The sequence below is a fragment of the Hirsutella rhossiliensis genome (assembly GCF_020360975.1).
Source record: "Hirsutella rhossiliensis strain HR02 chromosome Unknown scaffold00018, whole genome shotgun sequence".
Taxonomy (NCBI): Eukaryota; Fungi; Ascomycota; class Sordariomycetes; order Hypocreales; family Ophiocordycipitaceae; genus Hirsutella; species Hirsutella rhossiliensis.
Genome location: NW_025408684.1, coordinates 1,397,512 through 1,422,486, shown reverse-complemented (window position 1 = coordinate 1,422,486; position 24,975 = coordinate 1,397,512). Strand labels below are relative to the sequence as shown.

At 59.0% G+C, this 24,975-nt stretch overlaps 5 protein-coding genes and 1 non-coding gene across 6 annotated transcripts; 1 reads left to right on the top strand and 5 right to left on the bottom strand.

Annotated features, from left to right (window-relative positions):
* Positions 1 to 5,050: 5,050 nt before the first annotated feature.
* HRG_11111 (CP2 transcription factor domain-containing protein) lies at positions 5,051 to 7,729 on the bottom strand (the record flags this gene model as incomplete). The annotated part of the gene is made up of 4 exons (XM_044869581.1): positions 5,051 to 6,106; positions 6,152 to 7,238; positions 7,389 to 7,544; positions 7,716 to 7,729. 4 exons carry the CDS (start codon positions 7,727 to 7,729, stop codon positions 5,051 to 5,053), a joined length of 2,313 nt encoding a protein of 770 aa, XP_044715532.1.
* Positions 7,730 to 15,129: 7,400 nt separating this feature from the next.
* HRG_11110 (uncharacterized protein) lies at positions 15,130 to 15,744 on the bottom strand (the record flags this gene model as incomplete). The annotated part of the gene is made up of 1 exon (XM_044869580.1): positions 15,130 to 15,744. One exon carries the CDS (start codon positions 15,742 to 15,744, stop codon positions 15,130 to 15,132), a length of 615 nt encoding a protein of 204 aa, XP_044715531.1.
* Positions 15,745 to 17,313: 1,569 nt separating this feature from the next.
* HRG_11109 (major facilitator superfamily domain-containing protein) lies at positions 17,314 to 19,263 on the top strand (the record flags this gene model as incomplete). The annotated part of the gene is made up of 3 exons (XM_044869579.1): positions 17,314 to 17,948; positions 18,051 to 18,467; positions 18,525 to 19,263. 3 exons carry the CDS (start codon positions 17,314 to 17,316, stop codon positions 19,261 to 19,263), a joined length of 1,791 nt encoding a protein of 596 aa, XP_044715530.1.
* A 249-nt stretch (positions 19,264 to 19,512) lies between these two features.
* On the bottom strand, positions 19,513 to 19,598 carry HRG_12143. Its single transcript has one exon. It is a non-coding gene; the product is annotated as a tRNA-Lys (tRNA).
* Positions 19,599 to 19,876: 278 nt separating this feature from the next.
* Positions 19,877 to 21,412, bottom strand: HRG_11108 (uncharacterized protein; the record flags this gene model as incomplete). The annotated part of the gene is made up of 2 exons (XM_044869578.1): positions 19,877 to 20,674; positions 20,891 to 21,412. The coding sequence occupies 2 exons, from the start codon at positions 21,410 to 21,412 to the stop codon at positions 19,877 to 19,879; spliced, it is 1,320 nt and encodes a 439-aa protein (XP_044715529.1).
* A 945-nt stretch (positions 21,413 to 22,357) lies between these two features.
* On the bottom strand, positions 22,358 to 24,497 carry HRG_11107 (eukaryotic translation initiation factor eIF2A domain-containing protein; the record flags this gene model as incomplete). Its single annotated transcript, XM_044869577.1, has 3 exons — positions 22,358 to 22,820; positions 22,866 to 23,812; positions 23,910 to 24,497. 3 exons carry the CDS (start codon positions 24,495 to 24,497, stop codon positions 22,358 to 22,360), a joined length of 1,998 nt encoding a protein of 665 aa, XP_044715528.1.
* Positions 24,498 to 24,975: the final 478 nt, after the last annotated feature.

The following is a 24,975-nucleotide window of genomic DNA, read 5'->3' as shown; positions in this document are numbered from 1 at the left end:
TGCCGAGCAGAGCATGTTCCAGCGGGCAAAGGCGCCAAGTAGACACGTCGTCACCGGAGTCGTCCTCTCTCCTTGGCGTCTGCGCCATGACAATACTGGTTCTCGGTCGCTGACGGCTGTATCCCTCGGATGTGGCATACGTCTTGATATCTTCGCCTATCCGGCCTGAGCTTGCTGGGAAGCAACACGAATCTGCAGCGGCGACCGAGGATTTCGTCGAACATTTCAATGAAGAGCTGAATTGAAAGCCTCGCTATGGACCCGCTGGCTGCATTGTCCACGCCGCAAGCGTCTCACCTCCTTGCCCTTTGGCTCTCATCGAGTGGCGAACAGCAAGGAAAACACCAAGCTCTCCTTCTTTCAGCTAACGAGAAGAAGCGTCCTCTTGGACGACAGCCCGGTGGTGAAAGTGTTGGAATTCGTTTTCATCCAACCTTGCGACATGCTCCATAGCCAAACAAGCACACCACTTCGGGAGTGCAGGGTCCCCAGAAGTCGACTCGGCTCGGCATGTGGACAATGCCGACTTGCAAGCCGGCGAGCGTAAAGCACAGGCACCAGCCGGCTGAATCAAGCTATTTAGGCCGCTCCTCAGGATGATGGGTATGGCTGCTGTCACAACAAAGCTGAGGAATAAAGCATTGATGAGGGAGAGGATAATCACAAAGTGGAAAGCAAAAAAAGCCAAGCCCTTCTTTTCGCCACAGTGAGCGCACACGTGGCCACAGAACAAACCCCGGACCAGCTGAGGTCCACGATACGGGGGCGGGGTCCCGCAGATGGGCAGGTTGTCGGAGATTTTCTTTTACTATTTCTCTTGTGTTTTCTTCTCCCAATTGTGTATTCTGAGGTCGCTTCCCCCCCCCGGGATGTTAGCCAGGTTCGCCGTGGTACTTGTAGTTCAAACCGTCTCTCGTCTCGTTATGGTGAGTCTTGTTTTAGATGGCCCGCGTTCCAAGGGACAAAAACAGCGAAGACCCCATTGCAGATCGGTCCCGGCGGGGAACCGGCGGGGAAAGGGCTTGGCAAGAAGTAGGGCAAACGTTGGGGGGGGAGAATAACAGAGACAAACGACACGGGCTCGACCGCGGCATATAAGACAAAGACTGGGGGGTAGTTGCCGTGAAGCTCGCACACGGACGGCCTAGTCCTCTGTCTTCTCCTTCATTTCGCCTGTTTCGCTGCAGTGCATGACACGCGCCGCCTCGGACGACGTTCCGCGAGGCTCAACTCGCGCCGGCCGGATCAGAGTCTTCCTCTCCGCTTGGACCCACTCCGTCCCAGGCCCGGCATCCGGAGCGCCGTCCAATCTACGGTAGGTACCTCGAGCCAGCCCCGCCTTATCCCTTCGTATTCCCCCGCGAGGTTAGTGGCGAAGAAATACCGGACTCGCTGGATGGCGGCGGGCCCAGTCCCACGCTCTGTGCCGCTGCACGGATTTCCTCGCCTCTCTGCCATCTGCGCCGTGCACTTGCAGCGCTTGAGCTTCTTCTGTCACCACGTCGCTGCGCCACATGCCACGCAAGCCACCTTGCATCGCCACAGCGAGCCCCAAGTCTGGACTCGGCAGGCCATCCCGTGCCGAAGCAACCACCCCCCACCATCCCCCCCCGCCCGGCACAGGCACACAGTGCGGGAGGAACCATGTGGCGCAGCATCTCTGGATGTTTTCTGCTTGCGCTTGTTTACCCGTGCGCACCCCCCCCCTCCCTACCCTCGCCCCTGCAAACCGGAGCAGTGGCAAATGAGTGTCGGCACGCCGCCATTGGTTCGTCCCTGGCCAACCCGGACCGCCTGTTTGTCGGGCCTGTTGATGCTCACGGCCACAACGCCAAGCTGGGGTAGTAATCAGTTTTTAGTTGCCGTAGCGCCATCTCTAGCAAATATGGATTTTAATCCTTGTGGAGGCTAGCCAGGGTCCTCCGTCTGTCCCCTGTTGCCACGCGTTCGTCCAACCTCCCTCCAATCTCCCAGTTTCGAAACACCCTCAAGGCTCCACCCCCTCTGGCCTGGCCTGGCAAGGCGCCTAGCTGCGGGTCAATGTCCCCTCTTTCTTCTCCGCCTCTTCGCCCGTGTCTTACTCGTCTTTCTTGATATGCGCCTCGGCATCCGAGTGAAGCTCGTCAAGCTCGCCAACCAGAGCATGCAGCAAGCATGTTGTGCATGAGAGAAGTCCAAGGGCCCAGCTGTCTACAAAAAGGGTACATGCCCGCCCCGTACCCAGAGTACCTCGAGGTGCACAGCACCAGCCAGGCCCGGTCCGGTCCCTCCTCCTCCCCCCTCCCCTCTTCCCCCCACCTTGGGCCGCCGCCGCGGGGCCACTCCCCTGTCACTCAGGCAAAGTACTTAAGCCCAGACCCCGGACCGGGCAAAGCGCTCTTCGGGCCCGAGGGCTCCGGACCTCTTGCTCCTACGCCCCCCGGTCTCGTGAACAAGTACCGTAATTCCTTTTTTTCCTCAAAAAAATCAATCATCCGCCACGTCGCCCCAGAATGTACAGTACATGCATGCGTCTCCCGTTGCACAGGCTCAACTCTCGACGACAACCGACTTCCAACTCACCGTCATCGCTGCACACAGATCCTCGTCTCCACAAGGCGGCGTCGTCGGCCTTTCAGTCGGTGACTTGGGCTATGTACGGTGCCAAGCACAACTCGCGACTCAGCTAACCCACTCTTCGGCACCCAGTATCCGTCCTTCAAATCACCGATACTCGTGCCTCGCATTAGTTTGCATCTCCCCGTTGAGGCCGACCCACAAGGATGCCGATGCTGCATGCTTGCGGCCTCGGATTCTCCCACCACCCATTATCTCACACAGCCTGTGGCCTAGACGGACCGGAAGGTAAGTCCCTGCACATAGAAATGGGCACCCCCCTGTTTTGGGCACCCAAGATGGGTGCCCAACCTAAACGGCTGCGTCAACTTCAACAGCAAATTTCACCGCGGAAACGCATCCAATCTGCTAAAAAATTGACGCATGTGTCTTCAAGCCACTACTGATGAAATATACAGAGTCTGACATTCACAGCGCCCTTGAGGCAATCGCCAATGGCGGATCCGCCAAGAAGGCTGCTCGCGATTGGGGCGTCCCGAGGGCAACTCTTTACAATCGCATGCATGGTCACGAATGCAGAAAGGATGCATTTTCTGCTCTTCAGAGGCTTTCTCAGACACAGGAAAAGCAACTTACCGAATGGATTCTCATTCAGGACGCCTTGGGCCTTCCTCCCACTCACTCGCAGATCAGGCAGTTCGCGCAGCGCATGCTCGCCGTCAAAGGAGACCACACACCGCTCGGAAAACACTGGATGCAAGCATTTTTAAGACGAAATCCTGCAGTTCGGACCCAGAAGTGCCATCACAGAGACTCTGCGCGTGTCAACGGCGCTTCTACCGAGGTAATTCGGCCTTGGTTCAACAATTTCTTCCTTCCCGAGATTCTGGCTATTAAGCCGGAGAACAGGTACAACATGGATGAAGCAGGCATCATGGAAGGACTTGGGAGAATGGCCTGGTCGTTGGCAGTGCTGAAAAACGATCTGTACAAAAGAAGACGCCTGGTTCTCGGGTCTGGACGTCGTTCATCGAGTGCGTGTCCGCTGCCGGCACCTTCCTCCCTCCACTCGTCATTTTCAAGGGCAAATCGGTCCAGCAACAGTGGTTCCCAGAAGATCTCAGTACTTTTAGTGACTGGCAATTCACTGCGACAAAGAACGGCTGGACTTCGGACCAAACTGCGGTGGAGTGGCTCGAAAGAGTGTTCATTCCAAGAACCCAGCCACCCGACCCTTCGGAGCGAAGACTGCTAGTATTGGACGGCCACGGAAGTCACGAGACGGTTGACTTCATGTATCTATGCTACCAGCATCAGATTCACCTTCTTTCTTACCTCCCATACCTCTCATGTGCTGCAACCGCTCGATTTGTCTGTCTTCCGCTCTTAAGCACTACTACCGCAAACAGGTCGGATTTCTCAGCCTCCTGACCGATTCAAGCCCAGTCGGCAAGCAAAACTTTCTTTCCTGCTACCAGAAAGCACGCGAGCAAGCGCTCACTGTGTCAAACATCAAGGGTGGCTGGAAAGCGACGGGTTTGTGGCCGGTGTCGATGGCGAAGCCACTTTTGAGCCCTCTTCTGCTGGAGAACAGCAACAGACGCAAAAGAACGCGAAAAATGTGGCCAATGCATTCAATAGCCACTTACCCACCAGTGACTGGCAATCAGACACATCCCAGATTGCGTGGTCGACCCCGAGGCGCTCGCAAGATCTGAAGGTTCAGGTAGTTCAATTCAACCAGCTAGACGACGACGTGCCCACGAAGAGATTGCTGTTCAGGAAGATCACAAAAGGGTTTGACGAGAAGGATGGCCTTTTAGCAAAAGCTCAATTGCAGATTCAGGCACTGAAACACAATTGGCGGCCGTCAAGCCGAAAAAAAGGAAGAGGGTGGTCACGAGCCCGAATTCGAGGTTCGCCAATATTGAGGCAATACGACGGGCGCAGGAGGAGGTGAACGCAGCTGAGAATGAAGAATCTGATGAAACCGAAGCTGAGGTTTCAGAAATAGGTGACGATTGTATCGTAGTGCACGGTGGTGGGCAGTGAGAAGGGATTGAATTAATGGTGTTGAAAATGGTCGTGATTTTTTTGGGGTGCCCAAAACAGGGGGGTGCCCATTTCTATGTGCAGGGACTTAAGTGGGAAGAAAACATCAATATTTATAACCAAAAAAACACAGCCGAGAGAGCCTGAACAAAAGAAACAAGAAAAGGGGGAACGGAGAACATGAAACATCGATGCGTCTGACTTCCTACATGTACTTTTACCACCCATTGCTCGGGCTACCTGTCAAATGTAAAACAAACACGGCATGCCAATGGCATCCTAAATTAGAGAAATCCTTCAATCCCCAACGCCGGGGTATCTGTCTTCGTGCATAAATGTCGTAGACACATCTTCAGTGTGCCGCCATACAACACCACCTTCATCCCAATTCTATCCTCGTCTCTGACCCTCCTCAGTTGAATATCATTGTCTTGGAAGCCAATCAAGTCACGAGCCGGAGCACGAGCCCTTTCGTGGCCGCCGGCTTTGCCGTGTTCTCGTCGCTCGATCCATCCGCCGACATGCCCCATCTGCGTTGTGTTGCATGTTCCTGCCGAGTAATCTCCTCGACTTCGAGCCTCATGTCTTGTCCCTCCTTGAGCTCGCGCACAAAGTCGTCGTCCATCTCAACCTCCAAGCCCGCCCGGACCACCTGGATCGTCCGTTGAATTCTCGGTGCCTCTAGACCCCATTTGCTCGCAATGCGTCCGTTGAATTCCTCGAGCGTCCGTTTCATGAGGTAGATGGCCCGGTGATATGTCTGATTCTCTGCCTCTTCCTTGGCTTGGTACTGGACGTAGAAGCACGCCACCGGCTTTTCGGTTCGTTCGGGGGGCGGTCGGTAGGACGCATCGACGCCGAGGGCCTCTATCCAACCGCTAAGCGCCCCTTCCTCATCCGTCTTCGAAATTCGCGTCGGCCGCTCCGACCCCCTGCGAGAGACATCGCCCGACGCTCTGGAGTCCAGGCTTTTCCAAGCGCCTCCCCCGGAGCCCATCGCAGACGTCTGTGATGCCAAGGAGAGGGAGCTAGGCGAGGGTGAAACCATGGAACCTGTGGCGGAGCTGTGCGAGCTGCGGGCTTGCCAATTGGGCCCGTCCCGTAAGCCGTCCCCGACGGTCTTCGTGGGCGGCGACATGTCTCCCGGAAGCGAGACGGGATGAAGATCCGGATCGTCCAGCTCTTCCCCTCGCAAGTACAGCACGCTGACCGGACGTGTGCTGGTGAACATATCCTGGAGTGTCTGTAGCTTGAAGTGCAAGTCTTCCTCCATGGTCATGCGGGGGCCTCCGCCCCCGGCCGAGCTTGCCGACGACATTGACCAGGTTCTCTTGTGCTTGGGAACTTTGCCCGGGCGTTGCGGGTCCGTCGCCCTGGAGGCGCCACTGTGTCGCTTTCTTTTGCCAAAGTCCTTGATACCGCTTTCGATCTGGGAGAGCTGTTGCTTCAGCTTGTCGATCGACTTCTTGACATGAGCCACGTCGTTGGACAGCTTCCGCTCGGCGCCATGGTCTCGAAAGAGCTTGACTTTGCAGAAGCATACCTCGGGCGTCGTCTCGGCTGCATCTGCGGGAAGGAGGCTAGTCTTGGCACAGAGCCTCACGGGGATGCCCTTGACGCCTTTCGAATGACTAAAGTCTGTAGAGAGAAAGTTGAACCTGACGGCAATGTTGACTTCGGGAGCACCGTTGGTTCCGGGAGTCCAGACCACGGAGAAGCCATCGAAAGATGACGCCTCGAGCTCGACGCGCGTTCTCTTGTCGTCGCCCTCGGCCGGCTGGCTGGCTTCGACAAACTCGACGGCCTGCAGTTTCCCTCCTCTTTGGTGGGCTTCGTTTGTGCCTCTTCCTTCCTTCCACAGACTCCAGCAGACCCCAGGCTTCTGGCGCTGCTCTTCATCCTCGAACGATATTCGCACAAACGTTCGGTACTTGGTGCCGGGCTGGATCGGGATCGCTCCGTTCGTGTCTGAGATGGACAGGGAGTAAGCCTGCCCCTTATTCAAATACGTCACCGGGATCTCGTCGGCGTGCCTGATCATGGCAGTCGGCGCGTTCAGGGCAGAGTGAAAGCGGAATTTCTCTGCAGAGGCAGGGAGTGAATGGCCCATGGGCATCCCTGTGAGATCCTGCGAGTGCAACGTGGTTGCCAACGACGGCATCCTCTCGTCAGAAGGATCCGAGTCCATCGGCGAGCCATCGTGCTCCATCGTCTCGTATCCGGTATCGCGGTGAATAAAGGAAGACGGAGCAAAGGTCTGTTGAGACTGCTGCGGCTGAATGAAGGGGTTGAAATGGTGGAACTGCTGCGGCTGCAGGGTCTGAAAGCTCGCCATGTCCACCACGGCCGCGCCAGAGTGAATCGCATCGCCAGAGGTCGGCATGGACAGAGGTGTTCCCAAGCCGGGCACCATGGGCACGTTTTGACTATGCAAGTCGCCGGCTTGTGAATGGAACAGAGTGTTTGCGCCCCCGGGCGTGGGGGTGTAATATCCTGGCCCCGTGCTGCCGAATGCGCTGAAGTTGTAGGAGTTGGGATCAAGAAGCGATGGCGTGAACCTCCATGGTTCGTGGGAGGCACGCGGGGTCGGGTCTTGATCTCGAAATGGCTCATGGTCGGTATTCGAGCCGCTACAGTAGCCTCAGAATTAGCATCACCGCTCTCGACGCATAGCTGGGCGTCGACAGAGGAATGGACGGCAGATACTGCGAGAGATGCCTGCAGTCTCCACTCCCGCCGACGCATGTAATAGACGCAAAGGGGTCGATTGCAAAGCATACCAGTCTTTTGAAGTCGTATGGTGTGAGATTGGATTATTCGCAGCAGTAGTTTGGGAGATTACCGGTGCAGAGGACTCTGTGCTGACGGCTACAACCTCCGGAAACTGCTGCCGAAAGTTGGCAAGCAAATCATCGCCGGGTTTTTGCGAGCTTGTTCTGCAAGAGAAGCGATTCAGTCAATAAGGAGTCGTTGCATACCCCAGAGCAGTATCATCGACGACAGGGGAGTGGCAGCTGCTCGATCGAGGACACGAGTCTGGAAGAGAGCGGACCTCCAGATGGGAACCGGTACACGAACAAACGAGGGAGGCCTGGGACTTTTCTTACCGTTGACGGAACATGGTGCCAACAGGCAGGATGACGCCGCAGAGATGGCGGTTTCCCTCGACGCTTCGGGACCCTCCGAAGAGTAGCTGAGCTCTTCAGGGGCACACGCCACGTTTGCCTCTCGCAGCCGTGACGAGCCAAGGACGTGATTAGGTGGTGACCATACGTTGGATGAAGCGGACGAAGGCTGGACGGGACGGCGGAGTGGGGCGGGAGAGCAAGCACAGCCCGATCGAGCCCGGGCAACGAGTTTTGCAGGATCAAAAAAAAAAGGAGCGACGAGCATCCACGACGAGGCGGAATATCCAGAAGGCAGCGAGAATGAGGAGGCGACCTGGGAAAGCCGGCGCGGTGAAGCGAGTCGCCAGCAGAGGGCGCAGTTGCACTGAAGCCTGTCCAGGCGGTGAGATGTGCTTCCAAGGTTGCAGTGGCAAGGCGGTCGACTGCTGGTGCCGAATCCAAGGGTCGCACCGGGTTGAGACTGCTGTGACGCTTGGGTCGGTACAAGGACAGAGCCCGGCCGTGTGTGTTTCCGGGTCGACGACGTGGAGAAGCGGCGTTTGATTTCGCGGACGACGGGGGGCTCTGGGATGAGGGGAGCTGGGAGGAAGAGCAGGAGGAGGAAAAGAGAGAAGAATGCGGACGAGGGGACAGGAAGAGGAAAATAGGCGCAAACGAGAGCGGCGGGATGTCTGGGTGAAGTAGTGATGAGGCGGGCGGAGGATCGGGCGATAAAAGATGGAAGTAGTATAATAGCATGCACCAAGGAGCTGGGCCCCGGGATATGTATCGGCATAGATCCGAGGTGGGCTGGGCAGTTCGGCAGAGGTTAATAGGACGAGAGATGAAGCTCAAGCAACCAGCAGAGGGGAGCTGAAGATGGGTTAGGGATGGAGCGGGCGGACGACAACGAGCGCCTCCCATTGGTGTCTCGGGGCCTATGCAATAATGATGGGAGGACGCTGAAGTGGAGTGGGAAAGTTCGAAGACCATCCATACCTGCCTTACATACAAGATAGACCCGGAGGTACTTGAGCCGCTGGGAAAGAGCTTGTAAAGGGAAAGGAAGGTAGAGGGGGGGACAGTCGCCGCCCCTCCCACCTGCTCTGGTCTCCCCCCCCCTTCCCCGTCCAGTAGTTTCCATGTGTCCTCCCAATTCCCAAACGGATTCCCCCCCTCCCCAAGAGAAGGGACCATGTTAATTTATCACGTACATGCTTCGGGAGAGGGCGCAACGTCCGCCGCGGGGAAAGGGAAGAAAGAAAAGAATAAACAAAAGGGCCAAAAAAAGCTTCCCGTGCAGCAGCAACAAGGTACCGGCATGGGGCAGGGCTCCAGTCTAAAGAGGTACCGAGCCGAGACTGACTCTTTCCTCGGGCGGCCTTGGGGCGATTAGTCCCTTGATGGTGGAAGCTCCCCGTTGCCCACTGGGTGATGCGACGGCGTCCGGCAGTGCCAGCGATTCCAGCGATTCCAGCAGTCCCAGCAGTCCCAGCAGTGACTCGGTCGGTGGGCGAATGTCCGTCCGTGGCAGCGTCTGTCTGTCATTGCTCGGGAAAAGAAAGAGAGAGGCTCTCTCTCGCCCGTTGGCACGGGTCGAGGACGGCAAGCAGGGGCCCTGCAGCACGCAAGAGCTGGACGAGGGTGGATGTGGGCTGGGGGATTTGCTCTGGACAGACGCTCTGGAACGCGGCCCCTGTAGGCGCTAGCATCGTCTGTAAGCGATCCATAGGAGAGAGCTTGATAATTGTTTAAGGAGATTGATCCGCCGCCAGCTCACCCACCACTGGCGAAAAGTGGGGTCGCCAGGTACAGGGAGCCAAAGCTACAGTACGGAGTACATGCAGCCCAGGTCTCATTAGCCACGCATTGCTTATCGAGGCGCCCCAATTTGGGGAAGTGGGGGGACCAGCAGCAGTGGTGGAAGCCCTGCCTCGTGCTGTGTCTTGCAAATGAACAGGACCATGATGCGATTCAATGTCCTAACTCAGAAGGGTTTGTTTGCAAAGTCAAACGACCTGCTCTCATGCGTACCAGAGTCCACCCACGGATACGGGTACTTGTCGCGTCTCCGGAGATTGTGGCGTTGGGGCCGCCACCAGGCTAAGCGGACGGGACACGCCACTGTGGCTAGTGCGCAGGCGGTCATCCATCCCGTCACCGACGCACTCGTCGCTGACCATGGCCTGGTGACCGAGGAACAATGTCACTGCTGCACAGGCTTTCCTGTCCCTTGAGGCATGCTCTTGTATGTACTGTACATGCGGTGTGCACAGAGACCACGGCCTCTTCCCACCTGTAAGCCGCCTCGACCAGTCACATACAGTACATGCAACGTCGCCGGACCAGGACCTCGTATCCAACCATCCACCACCCGCAGCCACGGAACGGACCCAACAAGCTCTCGCCGCGCCTCAAAAGAACCACCGGGGAGGGCAGCCAGTGGATTGGCTCCGGACCGGTGCCCTGCGCTACAGGTGCTAACAAATGAGGTACTGTACCGACCCTGCTCTGTAATTATTAGGTAAGTCGAGTAAGTACCACCTGGTGGCGGGCACGCCGTCTAGCAACCACGTTGGCGGTTTGCAAGGCCATGGGCCGGGAAGTACGAATACTTGGAGAGGTACTGTATGTACTAAGGTATGTACAGTGTCTGCAGCCGACCCCTGCCTGACAAGGAGGCTGCCTGCCATTAACAGACGATCCCCCGGGGGCGTGGAAGCCGCTCGACGTTGCACGCACAGACGGCTCCTGCTCTCCATTTTGTTGCAGACATGCATATGTACATGCATATAGACGCATGCTTGCACGAGGGGAGGGGGGTTGAGATCTCGGTGCCTCGCCTCGCTCGCTCCCATCATCTGAGCCACAAGGGATCGCCAGTGGCTGTGGACTGGACTGTGGGCTGGACTGTGGACTGGACGTGGACACCAAACCGCCGCCACCTGCAGCAGTCGTACGTTGTGGCTGTGCACGTGTGGCAAGTGCAGCCAGACAACGTCGCACGAGCCTTTTCCTTCATCCTTTCGACGTTCGGCTCGCCACCATCATTCGTTGCTTCTTCATCGACCAGGCCGCGCAATGCCTTGGGGCCAATCTTTGGTTTCGTCCGACGGCTCCTCTGCAGCGCCCACGTCATCAAGACGTGTCCCCGAGCCTTGCCCGAGCCTCGTCACCGTCTCCCAAGGAAAGGCCACTGTCGATCCGCAGGTCATCCATCTGCACACTGTCGCCCGTCGCCTGGGTAGGGCAGGGCTGAAGCCGGTGCACTATGCAGCTCCCTTAGCGTGGGACCCTTGGGCATGTCAAGATGTGGCCGTGGCTAATAAGTGACCACTGTCAGTCCCTCTAATGCTGGTGTCAACGGCCTCGACCGTCCCCCGTTCCTAGCGGCAGCAGCCGTGCCGGACGACAGAACACCACCCTCCTGACTCTTGGCCGAGAAACTTGCGCCACCGTCCCGTGACAATCGGACCATTTCCCGACCGACGCACGCATGTTGCCGGGGCCAGGCCGTCGTCCAACGATGGCAGCCCGGCCGCGCGCATCGGCCGTGGGGAGAAGGGCCAGGGACCGATGACACTGTGAGCCAGTCGAAGCACGCCCCATCGCTTGCAACCATAGCACACAGCCACGTCCGTTGTCGACCCCCGGCCTCTTCTTGTGCTACCCGCTCTTTGTACAGTACATGACGGTGGCACACACTGTCACTGTGGCTTCCCCGGTCCTTTGCGGCCATGTGGGGTACAAAGAAAGACGGCCGGCCCAGCAGTACAGTAGGCAAATGGTAGGGAGAGCGGCCGAGATTTTTTACCCGACTTGGCGGCCAAAGGGCGACACGAAGAAGCCGCATCGGACAGCCAAGACAAGCTGCAGCAGCCGGGGCCCCGGTCGCCCATCAAACCGCCTCCTTCGGTCCACGCATGTTCGCCGCCCCGACCTGCATGCCTATCGTTTCACCTTTTTCCCTCTTGTCCCCGTTGCGCTGCTATAATTGGTAGGTGGCTAATGTACGTGTGCAGGATGGGTGTGGCTGGTGACGTGGCTTGTTCGCCTCCCATCCTCCCGCATCGACGGTTTATGGCTGCCATCGAAGGCAACAGTCTTGCTACAGTGCATACAGGGGGCAGCAGTCTGCCTCTGGCTCATACAGTACATACATACAAGCGTATGCATGCATTGCATGTGTGCACGTACATGCATCAAGGCATGTGCATGTGCCGCTGGGGGAGCTCAGAGGCTGGTGTTGACGACTGGGAGGCGCCCACTGGCGCTTTACTTTTCATTGTCCACGCAATCTTGGCACCCTCTCGCCATTGCCCAGCCGAGCGCGGAATGTGGCAGCCCATGCCGTGCATGTGTGCTGTGTGTACGGCATGTACGTGAATATGCACGAGCCCGGAGCCATGCAAGCACAGGACATGGGAAACGCGCCTTGGGCGACCCTATCGACGGCTGGGTAGCCGGTGCCGGGTCGTATCTGCCGAGTTCCATCATCGAAGCACGCATCATGGCGCCCGGGGCTGTTGCCCTCTTTATCCTTCGCGGGGCAAAAGCATGCGAGGATGGATGGAGCTCGGCAAGGCGTCGTGGTCGGAGCCTGACGGGGTGAACGGGGCCAAAGTTTGGATTCCTACGAATGCATGCGCCTCAGATGCTTCACCCTCGGCGCGTCGGACAGTGGACGATGGGCACGGGCTTGGAGCTGTCACAGAGCTGCGACCGAGTCGGACCACGGACCCGAATTCGTCGGCGAACAGAAGCGCGCTCCGTCCGCCGGACCAACCGTTATGGGACGATTCCCCGAGGTTGGTCCCGTCAAGGCGTCAACGTCGTGCGCAAGGATGGGCCGAAAATTCTGATGGCACGGGGCGGCATCACGTACATGCGGTGTGGTGAGGTGAGGCGATCGTGAGTCTGGACTTGAAGTGCAGCATCTCGCTGCGTCCGAGTGGATCCTGTTGACTCGGTGCTGATACAGAGCTGGACAGTCGGGGAGCAGCGGACTTGGCCTCTCCGAGAGCTCGCTTGCCATGGCGGGGAGCCCTGGATGTTCCCGCACAGGTCGGCAGGTATTAATAGACGGCGACTGCACGAGACGAATCACAAAAATGGCTCCCCAAGGAAGGCCCCGCTGCCGGACGTCGTTCCGCTGGGCGCATGCATAACGAAGTAGACGCCATGTCTCGTTGCACGGGGGGATATAACTTGGCAGTATGCGGTATGCTTAACGGAGTGAAGACGTCGTATACACACACACACACACGGGCGCACACATATATGTATATATATATACATATATGAAAGTGTGTGCGTGTGTGTGCTTGTGTACGTACTGCCATTTAGTCTGTCCGTGGTGTACACGGGGGATATCAATGCAGGAATCGGGTTGGTAGTCGCCGACGGACATTGAACTCTCCCGCCCAGTCAGTCACACTATTCAGCTGAAGAGACGGGCTCCCACTTTCCCGGCAGAGATGAATACGGCAGAGGGGGGAGCTGGAGCGGCGTGATTCGTGAGGTCGATGCAGGCGTTGCGCGATTCATTCCCTTGCCGCGTGCCGAGGTAACACATGAAGGGCCCAGCAACGAGTAAAGGCACACTGTGCTGCGCTACCGGAAATGTCCACTGTTTGCTTGGCTGTCGGGGGTCCGCCTACGAGAAGGGGGTGGAGGCATTGATGAATGATTGATGGAGGGAAACATCGGCGATAAACCCAGAGGGCGGATGCTTGTATCCGGGGGGAGGGGGAGGTCGTCCGGAGAAGGCGGCGGTCAAGGAGATGTGGAGAGATGGAGAGAGATGGAGAGAGAAATGGAGAGAGATGGAGTGAGAAATGGAGATGAGACGAGGGAGAGTGAGTAGGTAGGCAGCAGACATGGTGGAGACATGGTGGGATAGGATGGAAGGGTGAGAAAGCGAACAAGACGCCGGCCGATACAGTGTGCATTTGCTGGCCGTTAATTACATTGCGGGCAATAATGGTACCGGGGATAGAAATACCGCCTCGATGCAATGCACAGGCCTCATTGCGAGCATTATTCGCTCGGCCAATGGCGCCGAACATCAGACGCGGCATTGAGCAGTGTTGCCCACCAAGGAGGGATCAATGCCCAATCCTGTCACTGTCAGCAGCTCGCGATGCCATGATGCTGCTCGCCGTGTTATTGAACCATTTGCCGCGGCCCTTCGTCTTCCGACGCTCCAGCGCCAGCCAACCGTTCGTTAGCCCCTTGTTTGGCGCCGTCGGAGGCGAAAGGGGGAGGGAGAGATGAAGAAGCAAGCAAGACACAAGCCCCAACACGTGGGCATGGGCGGACGCGAGACATGGAGATTGAAGGGGGCGTGGTGGTGGTGGCACCGGTGGGTGGGGGTGGGATGGATGGGGTGAATGCGTATATTCATTACCAAGTAAACAAACCTATTACTTTGTAACATTAGGTTTACTACCTTGCCTGGCTGAAAGAAAAAAATGGAAAAAAGGAAAATAAGAAAAGAGGAACAAAGGAGGGGAGCCGGGATGATGGGTTGCGGCAGGAGGAGGAGGATCGATGATGCCTGCTCCGGAATGCCGTTGGAATCTGCCACGGCGATAACTAGCAAACGGCTCGCCAGTCAAATATGCTCCAAGCGTCTGCCCCGGTCTGGGCCCTTGGACAGGCCGGTGCTGGACTGGCGAACCGGACGTGGGCCCTTTTCTTGGGCAATCAATCAATCAATCACATTCATCAATTGCCGCGTGTAAGCACACGAGCTGACCGCCTCGTGCGTGTCCCATCACCACGGACGCTGGGCTGCCCTGTAAGTCGGATGCTTCCCGTGCATGCGCACATACATTACTCCATACATACATACAATATTATTACAATACAATACATACATGCTACCTGGCCACGCGAGCGCGCAGGCGTCGCTGCATGTCTCACCCACGTCGCTTGTCTCGCTCGACATGTCTTGCAGGGGGGGGGGGGGGTTCCCGTCGACGAGGCGCCGACACAGCGGGAGGGCGGTGTGCGGCGACGCGGCCTTTGGGGGGGCTTCGACGGCGTCGACGACTGTTTGACCGACGACGCCAATGCCGGCCGGGTCTGGAATGGCCGCTCGAGGCCAGCGGGACCGAGCATGTGTTGGCGTGCGGTTGGCATGGCCAGCGAGGGGACGGGTGGCGGTGGCTCCGTCACGGACTGCACCGGTGAGTGAGCCACGGGGTTTGGGGGAATCAAGGGATGGAGAAGAGCTGACAGAGGGTAAAGGAGTCAGTCAGTCCGTCCATGCCACTCGCCCAACCACCCCTTCCTCTTCCTCCCCTTCCATCGAGACGACGGATCCTCAGCCGACCCTTTCTTGCCGAGCTGGAGTCGAGCATATCAGACACGGCCCGTTGGCCGACGCCCCTGCTTGTTTGATTTTGTTTCACGCCCCGACGGCCCGCGCGCGCGGCCCAGGCACTTTCCGCCCGCCTCCGGCCGCGTCGCAGCGCCCAGCGCGAGGCGACACGGCACCAGGCCAACCCCAATTGCCCGCCCAGCCGCCGTGTCGACGCCCGCGGGCGGTCCTTGGCTTGCCTCGTTTCCGCATCTCTCGCTCGGAGCCGTCGGGCTTGGGCGCTCTCGTCGGGCTCCGTACACGTCGGCCGCTCCCCCCGTCTCGGTCGGCTCGCCGGGCCCGTCGACGACGGACCAAGGCGCAGGACCTGGGGGCCCCGGCCGTTGCGGGCGGGAGAGATGATGGGGGAGGAGGCTGGTGTCGCTTCTGGGTGCAGCTGGACGGGCCCCGGGTTTGACCCGTTGGCGTTGGCCCGGCCGCAGCCTCGACGGGGGCCGGCTGGGCCAGGCTCGCGTCCTTGAACACGTCTCGCGGCGTCAGGGTCGTGGGCCGGCGTGGGCCAGCGTGCGACTCGGCTTGAAACCAGAGGTCGAGCGTAGAGCAATCGGGGCGAAGAAAGCAAGCGCGTCCATCGGCAGGCAGCCCGGAGCTGGCGTCGGGGACTGCTGACACGGCCGTGAACCCGACTGCGCCAAACGCCATGGCACAACTGTATTGTATTAGAGTGTAGAGCGACGAGCGACCCGTTGGATCGGCAGTCGAGCTTCAGCCGCCACACGCATGCAAGGCAACGTGCATATTGCTGGAGGCAGGCGGTGCGGCTGAGCAAGCCACACGACGCCTGCCCGGTGGCGGCTTTTGCTCAGCAGCAGCTCGGCAGCGTCGACGACACGCCGCAAGTCCGGGCTCTGGTCGCTCAGCGGCAGGGGAGGCCCGCGGGGGGGGGGAGGGGGTGGCAGACATGTCCAGGCCCAACAGCGTCCTTTCTTTTCTCTGCGCCTGCGGCATATTACGTACGTCTATGTAGACACGAGCAGCAGCTGCTTATGTGGTTACCTAAGGGCCAGAGGCGCCATGGGGTCGGGGGGGTGGGAAAAAGCCGCATCGTCCGATGCTGGTAGACGGGTCGAGGGCCGGGGGGGGGGCGGGCCGGCCAGCGGGGCGCTCCGCCGACAACGGGGCTCCGAGTCTCGGCCGGGTTCGGGGACCCGCCACATCGGGTCTTCGATGCGACGCCGAACCCCTGCGCTTACCAACAACCATGCCGGCCGTCATCGATGGAGCGTCCGTCGTCGTCGTCGTCGGCCCAGCGAGCTCCGGCCCGAGTCGAGGCATGGCTTGCAGAGGGTGCGTCGTCGGAACAGCATTATTTACAAGGGGGTAGGTAAAGTAAGAGCCGAGACGAAATGCCGCCGCCTTTGGTCAGGCAAACAAACGCCCTCCATTCCTCCCATCCATGGGGCCCCCGTCTGTCTGCATTGTCCGCCTGCCTTGTTGGGCGCTCTGGGTCTCTCTCATGGGCGCGCCTCGTTCAAGACGAAAAGAGACGGCCGGCCATGGTCGGCCAGGGGATCGAGACCAAAGACGCGAGACACGGAGAGAGGATCAAGGACAGGACGGCAACAGACCGACAAGGAGATGAGATGCAAACAGGCATGCGGGAAAAGCGTCGGCCGCCCTCTCCTGCAGCCTGCCCACGACTACTGCAGAGCATACCCAGCCGGCATGCATACATACATACATGCCAGCACTCCTTTGCCTGTCTCCGCTGTCTATGCGCGAGCGGCAGCCAAGAGAACCACCGTGCTCGGCAGTCAGGACCGTTCTCGCGCCCAATAATGGACCGACGACCGGCCATCCCTCCTCGGCTCGAACCTACAAACACCCTTCCCTTGTCCAGGCCCACCCACTCTCCCCTCTTTTTCCCTTTTTTTTGGCCCTCTTCCCTTTCTCATACGTATGTGTACTGTATGCATTCGTACCACCCGGTTATGTACGAACGTTATGTAGCCATGTATGTAATATCACTCACCCGCGACCCGAGCTGCGAGGCCATCTTCGGTCCAGCGAGTGGGGCGGGGGGGGGGGGCAAGAGTCGGCCGAAGATCGGCGAGGGTGCTCGGAGTTGCGCGCCGTGGGATATATCATCTTCGGACACGTTGGATCTGATCATGATCACGCCGCGCCTGGCTGATCTGTTGCTGCCCGCCGGGATAGAACAGACCAAGTCTGGGGGAGGGCAATCCGACCCGTTGTCGACAAAATCCAGCCATGGCTCCCAAGGAGCATCTCCAAGGCGCCGTGCCGTCACCGAGCCCGAGCCCGGCCGATCAGACCACGGCCATGTGCAGCAGCTCGTCTTCCGGCGACGAGTCTCCCACACAGGCCTTGTCCGCCGCCCTCGGCCCCTGTAAACTCCAAAGCCGGCCCGTCCCGGCCGCAGCCCCGGGCACCGAGGACTTGTCGTCGGACAAGCCCGAGCCAGCACCCGCGTCCTCGGGCCTTGACGCCGGCGCCGCCAGCATCGCCTCCCTCGCGCCCGACTTCGAGGTCACGCTCGACGACGGCAATGGCGAGGACCCCCGGGGCTGGCCGCTCTGGTACCGCTGCTGGTGCATCGCCGTCGTCTCGCTGTGCTCCTGGGTCGCCACCATGTACAGCACCAGCTACAACGCCTCGGCCCCGGGCCTCGTCGACGAGTTCGGCGCCTCGACGACGCTCGTCACCCTCGGCCTGACCACCTATCTGCTCGGCCTGGCCGCCGGGAGCGTCGTCGTCGCCCCGCTGAGCGAGCTGTACGGCCGCCGCGTCGTCTACCTCGTCTGTCTGGCCGTCTGGGCCCTCCTCATTGTTCCCTGCGCCCTCGCTCGCTCCTTGACCGTCATTATCGCCGTGCGGTTTATCGGGTGAGTGCGCGCTTTTGCTTCCCCCGTGCATAGTGCGCCCCCCCCCCCTTCCCCTTTTCCGTTCCCGTCCTCTGCGTTGCTAACCGTCCACGGACCACACAGGGCCTGCTTCGGGGCCGTCATGATCTCCAACGCCCCCGGCAGCGTCGTCGACGTGTCCCACCCCGAATATCTTGCCAGGAGCATGTCGCTCTTTGCCGTCGCCCCCTTCAACGGCCCCGTCACGGGCCCCATCATCGGCGGCTTCGTCTTCCAGCACATGGGGTGGAGATGGGCCACCTGGATCGTCCTCGTCATGGCGGGCCTGTGCGTCGCCCTCATGCTGACCGTCAAGGAGACGTACGCGCCCACCATCTTGAAGCGCAAGGCCGCGCGCCTGCGCAGGCAGACGGGCGACCCGCGCTGGTGGTGCCGGTACGACCAACAGCGCGTCTCGACCTTGCAGCTGCTCCGCGTCAACCTGAGCCGGCCGTTTGTCCTGTTTGCGACAGAGCCCATCCTGTGGTTCATGAATCTCTGGTTCGTGTGGTGTTTGAAGGCGTCGGAAGGCAACAAGATGCTGACGCGTGGCCGCAGGATCTCCATCGTCTATGGCATCCTTTACCTCTGCTTCGTGGCATACCCCATCGTCTTTTCCCAGCACCGCGGCTGGGGCCCCGGTGTCTCGGGCCTGGCGTTTATCGGCATCGGCATCGGCACCCTAGCCGCCATCTTGGCCGAGCCTCTCCTCCGCCGTCTCATCAACGCGCAGCCTCGCGACCCTGCCACGGGCAAGGCACAGCCCGAGGCGCAGGCCCTCGTCATGGCCATGGGCGCCGTCTCGGCCAGCATCGGCCAGCTCGGCTTCGCGTGGACCTGCCTGCCCGCGAGCATCCACTGGGCCGTGCCCGTCAGCTTCGGCGTGCCCTTTGGCTTCGGCAACACGCTCAGCTTCATCTACGGGTGCAACTACCTGGCCGGCGCCTACGACGTCTATGCCGCCAGCGCCCTGGCCGGCAACGCCGTCATCCGCAGCGTCTTCGGCGGCACGCTGCCGCTGGCCGGGCCCAGCATGTACGAGTCGCTGACGCCTCAGTGGGCGGGCACGCTGCTCGGCCTGCTCGAGGTGGTGACGATTCCCATTCCCCTGGTCTTTTGGCGATATGGGGGCAAGATTCGCGCCAGGAGCAGCGTGCTTCGACAGCTCCAAGAGGATCAGGACAGTAGAGAGGCCAAGAGGGCCCGTAGGCCAGAGAGGGGAGCGTGCCGCTCAAGAGGCTTCGGCCACCCTCGCCACCAGCCGGAAAGGGGCAGCAACGAGGCCGTGGGCGATTAGACGTCGGAGAATAGGTGCTGTCTCAAGTCTAGCGAGGGGCGAGGTGGTGATGTCGACGAGGAAAAGAGCGGCTCCCCCTTTTGTCTTGTGGCAGGTGGTCGTGGCATAGCTCGTAAAATATGCTGTTCACTTTAAACGAATTATTTAAGACTGCAGGCAAATAATTCTTCTCTGGAAGTTGGTGGTTTTCTTGAAAAAAAGAGAATGGGCAAAAGAAAAAAAAGAAGCTGGCATGAATTGTATAGGAATAGCCCAATGCGGGGGTCGAACCCGCAACCTTGAGATTTCATGCTCCCGTAAGAGTCTCACGCTCTATCCAATTGAGCTAACCGGGCGCCGATGGAAGTACTGGTCAAATTCGATTATATATAGTGTCCGCATTGGCGTCCTCTCGGAATGTCCTCCGCCAACCGGGCAAGTCGGTCAACGTCTTTCGAATTGAAAATCTTCTTTTTAGATACTGCAACCCGTTGCTACTCCCATTTTCTGTTGGCCCAGCGCCCATCATGAACAGTTCACCATGTCTATCACCAATGTAAAAGCAAAAGGCACCCAAGATAGTATCTATCATCAAAGAACGCAAAGACAGAGTCGAATACGATAGGAAAGCAACTTAGTTGCGATGCCGTTTACGCCCATAATGCCCGGTGTCATAGTCTTCGCTTGCCCGCGATCGCTTCAAGGCCGGAGATGGAAGGGTCGGACTGGTTGCCGCAGCCATCTCATCGTCGACTTGGCGCAACAAGTCCAGGTTGTTGACTTGGACGTGCCTCTCAAACCGCAACGAGTACTCAGCCGATCCCACGGCGTCGGTCAGGGTCCTGATCTTGCCTTCGATCAAGCGCAACAATTTATCCGTAGGCTTTCGACGAAGTCTCCGGACCGCAACGACCAGTTGGGCCAGGCAGTCTGTCGTGCTGCTCGCCACGTCGCAATTCTTGGCCCGGTGGAAGAAGTCAACCAGGTCGCCGGTTTCTCCCGCGCTCACCTCAAAGGCCGGTCCCAGGTGGTGGACAAGGGCTTCATAGTCTTGTCGGACTGTCGAGTTGCGACCGAGTCGTGCTGCGATTCCCTGGCTGAGCCTGGCGTTTGCCTTGTGCGCCTTGACCATCCGCGCTGTATTCGCATTCTCTTCATTCAACTGCCGTTTCGTGGCGCAAAGCTCCATGATGGTATCCAGGAGTGCTTCGTGCTTGTCCGTCGCCTCGGTGCGTGCCATGATGGTATTCTTCGGGATGGGGGTGGAGCCATCGGATTCTAGATCCGGAGCACCAGGCCCAGCTCCAGTTACCGGCTGCGAGCGAGCGACCGTTTGATCGATTGGTTTGGCCGTGTCGGACACGGGCTGAGGCGGACTAACTGACACAGGCTCGACAGGCTGTGCAGTGACTATCGGACCAGCCTGGCTTTCCTGCGCTCGTTTGGTCTCTGGAAGGCCGGGAGGCATCGAGGGCGCTGCTCCCGCTGCATCGACGGGCACTGCTTTCTTTGAATCCACGGACGCTGTTCCCGCTGCACCAGCCGACGCTGCTTCCTTTGCATCAACAGGCACTGTTCCCGCTGAATCAACAGAGGCAAACGGAGGACGACTGATTTCAAAGTACGAAACCCTCCTCCTGCCACAGACCTGCGTGTGGTGCTCGATTGCCGTCGACAGTTTGGGCAGCATGTATTGCTCATTGATCATCCGAGACATTATGTTTGGTTTATTCGTGACCTTGCGGAAATGCAAGAGTATATAGACGCAAAGTATGACTGGCGCCGTCAAGCAATAGTGTTTGCCCTCCAGCTTGGTCCTTTTTCTCGTCTTTTGCAATGATATGGTCATGTAGCGACTGCCCGGCCACTTCGACAGGGTCTGCGTGTCGAGCAGCTTCGTGGCCAAGGCCTTTTTGACAGTGCTCTCAACGCACTCTTTGTAGAGTTCGGGCTGGAACCCGACCGTTTGCATTGCTCCTTTGACCAACAGCGTGATGAGCCGTTCCTTGGCTTCCATCGCAAGGGACTGAAGAGAGAGTTGCTTGTTGTTGTCGGTTACCTGACATTTCGCGATGGCTTCCTGGATTTCTGGTGACAAGGCGAGAACCGCTTGAGACGGGTCGTCTGGCAATGTCGGCCCCTCGACAAAGGGGAAGACCTGTCCCGACATGATGAGCTTGCAATAGGAATCAAGCAAGATAGCGGGCGACGTGTTGGTGCGGATATAGGAACGGGGATGGGGTAGGAGGAGGAGGAGGAGGAGGAGGGGAAGGAGGGGATGAGGTAACTTAGTGAGGGAAGAAAAGAGGGAAAGAGGGGGAAGTGCAAACGAGGAGGGAGTGGAAAAGAGGTGGAAGTGGACAAGAAGAGGAAGTGGAAAAGAGGAGGGAAGTGGAAAAGAGGAGGGAAGGAGAAGGGAAGACGGTGGAAGCGGTGGAAGTGGAAAAGAGGGGGCGAGAAAGGGGAAAACAGGAAAAGAGAAGAACTGCAATCAAAGGAAACCTTGGCGTATAATATATCAAAGCCCGCAGCTTTCGTAAGTTGCTTCCCTTTGAGAGTTGCAACTCCATGTCGCTCGAAGCTTCAACTAGGCCAGCAGCTATACCGGCATCCAATTCTGTCGTCCCAGCCCAGGCTTTGAAAACATGCCCGAGCCTATGCATAGGTCAATCACATCTGGCGACTCGACACATTCACCAAGAATGGCTCAAGTCCTACACAGTGACCGGGGCAGCCCGAGAGCGCTCGTCACATTCTGTGGCCCCTTTGGCAGCTCGGCTACTAAGCAGACACCTTCTCTCATATGGTCGTCATCCAGGCAGTGTGTGCCTCGCCCATCAACCCTCTCCCGCCGCGAGCAGCCTCTCCCCGCGCCTGTGCCAAGCCTCGTCGGCCGATACCGGGCAAGGTCTCCGCAGCCTTTGCCCAACACTTTCATCCATGACAGTCATGTCCAAGACTCAGTCTGCCCACGTTGATTTCTCCCTCGCCGTCCAAGTCGTCGTTCTCATCCGAGTCTATGGGGCCCCTCGAGATTTCCATAGCATCTAGCCAAAGCGCCCGACCGCCACATGACACCCGTTTCCGGCACACAAACACACAGCTCCTTTTCCTTTTATTCCCCCTCCAACGCCTCGAGCTCCTTCAGCACAGCCCCTTTCGTGTTCATCTTTTTGAGCTGCGTGTCCTCGAGCTTTTCTCCGCCAGCCAGACGCATCTCCAGGTCCTCAATCGCCCGAATCTTCTTCTGAAGACCACGGATCTTCTTGGCACCAGGGCTCTGCGCCGCCTCGGCAACGGTGGGCTCTTGAGGGGGGGTGGCGCCACCATAGGCCCCGGTGTTGGCACGCACGCCGTATTGAGCATCATTGCGGTTGCTGCCGTTATGCTTTGGCCGGTTTCGTTGGTAGTCGCGGCCGTTGCCGTTGACGGAGCCGCGCCTATCAGGACTGCGGCCTTCGCCTCCAGAACCGGCACCGCGTTCGTGAGCCGGAGGCGCAAGGCTGGCCCCGCCGTTGGGCTCGGCCTCCATCCTCCCTTCCTGGTGGACCTTCTTGTTTCTCTTCTTCTTGGCCTTCCTGGACGCACCGTCGCCGTCGATGGGCTCGGCACCGGGTACGGACCTCGCCGGCGCAGACGAATCGGCAGGTTCGGCCCCAGGCACTGCACGACGGGTTCGTCCAAAGCCGTTCGGGCCTATGTTGGACGTCCCGTTGCTGACCTGGTGGGCGGCGCCGCCCTCGTCCTCGCGCTTGAAGTGCAGCGGGGTGGCAAGACCTCGGGCCCCGGGAGGTCGATATGCGCCTGCCGGCTTGCTCGGGGTTTTGACGGTTCCGAGGTATGCGGTAGCCGACTCGTGGGGGGTCGGCACGGTCTTGAGGGGGTCCTCGCTGGCCGTCGTCTCTGCGGCTGCGGGGCGCCACACGACATGGTAGAGCTCGACCATGTCTTCGTTGTACATGAGGGTGCCGCCGATGTGCCATAGTTTCACGCCGTTGTCGACACGCAGCCGAGGCGAGGTCGTCGCCGTCATGATGTACCGGCTGTCAGCGCTCCACTCGCACACGCTGGGGTTGCCGCTTTCGATGGTGCAGATCTTGCGGTAGTCCTTGTCCGAGTCGTACACGTCGATCTGCCCGGCGAGGTTGCCAAAGCCGGCGACAAGCACAAAGCGCCCGTTGGGTGCAAAGATGACGGTATTGCGCGGGGCGAGCGGGAACGAGTGCTTGACGGCGGCACGGTCGTTGAAGATGGTGGCCTTGGCTGGCATGTAGCCGTAGACGACGCCGAACTCGCGAGAGTTGGGGGACCACGAGACATCGTGGATTGGGCCTTCCTTGTCGAGGGTCACGCGCGCATCGAAAGCTCCGTTTGTGCTGAGCAGGTAGAGAGTTGTTTCACCATAGTAACTCTTGCCAGACTTGTCGACGTCGGTCTGAGCCAGCACCAGGATGCTCGAGCCACGTTTATTCCACTTGAGCTGAGCCTTGTCGCCCTTGAAGAAGGTCTTTTGCGAGATGGGTTGCTGGAACATTGGCACATTATAGACCTTGACTGCGGCCGGTTGACCCTTTGGAAGCAGACGTTAGCAAGCGATGACTGAAACGCATCCCGCTCCTCTTTGCAATGCAAGTCAAAAAGGCCATGTAGACGGACGGGTGGAATACCTTGCGTTCCGGCACGAAGACAGCCACGGCATGGTTCTGGCTTCCCGGCGCCAGGGCGAAATTGGCGGCCCCTTCGACGCGGAGCTTGTTCCAAACGGTGATGAGGTCATGGCTCTCGAAAAACTGGACTTCGTTGGAGACGAGGCGAGCGCAGTACTTTTCGTCGGCCGTGTACTGAAGATTCCAGCCTCCCTGCTGCTTCTGCACGAAGCGACCCAATGGTTGCTTGTCGGCTCCGGCGACGCCTTCTTCCGTCGTGCGCCAGATTTTGAGGTTCTTGGTCGCGTCGCCGGCCTCGTCCTTGGCCGGGCGCTCCCAGGTGATGACAAAGGTGCCGAGAGGCGAAAAGTCGAGCTCGTAAACATTGGCGATGGGCAGGCTGAGGACTTGGTGTCCAGTGAGGGCGTTGACGACAGTGACGGAGTCGGGCGAGGCCCAGGCAAAGAAGCGGCCGCACTGCGAGTAAGCGCAGCAGCGCAGATTGCCCTCGGGCTTGGAAAAGCCAGCGAGGGGCTCGTAGACCGGGGCGGCGTCGAAGATGCCGATGGCCTTCTGGGTCCGATACGCGAACTGCAACGGGGATGCCATGGCTAGTCAAAGTCACAGTATCTCGGGGTTTTGCAGTCGGCCTGGGTGGCTTGAAAAGAGGTGTTGTTGCAATCTTCTCACGAGCTTAGCTGGCGTGCAAAGCTGTCTCTATCGCCCACGGGTGCGCAAGACCAGGTAGTCAAAACCAGGTCCGATGTGAGGAGGCGGGGTTGTCGAGGCAAGAAGCAAGCAAGCTTTGCGGCTACTCGAGGTGCAAAAACAGTCGTCTCGGAGGAAATGTGATGTCGAGACGTGCGGTAGCTTGGGCAATTGAAGGCTTGGCCGCGTGAACTGTACCAGTCTCTCCGAGATGGATCGATCGATGTCAATGTCGGTTCGTTGACGCTTGTCGTCGCGCTGGATGAGCCGTCCGGTGCGAGGGGGGCTGTTTTTCAGGCGGCGGCAACTGTTGGGAGCAGCGAGATGAATCAATCACAGGGACTCGCGAGACGAATTGCAGACGGAGAGAAAGGGAGAA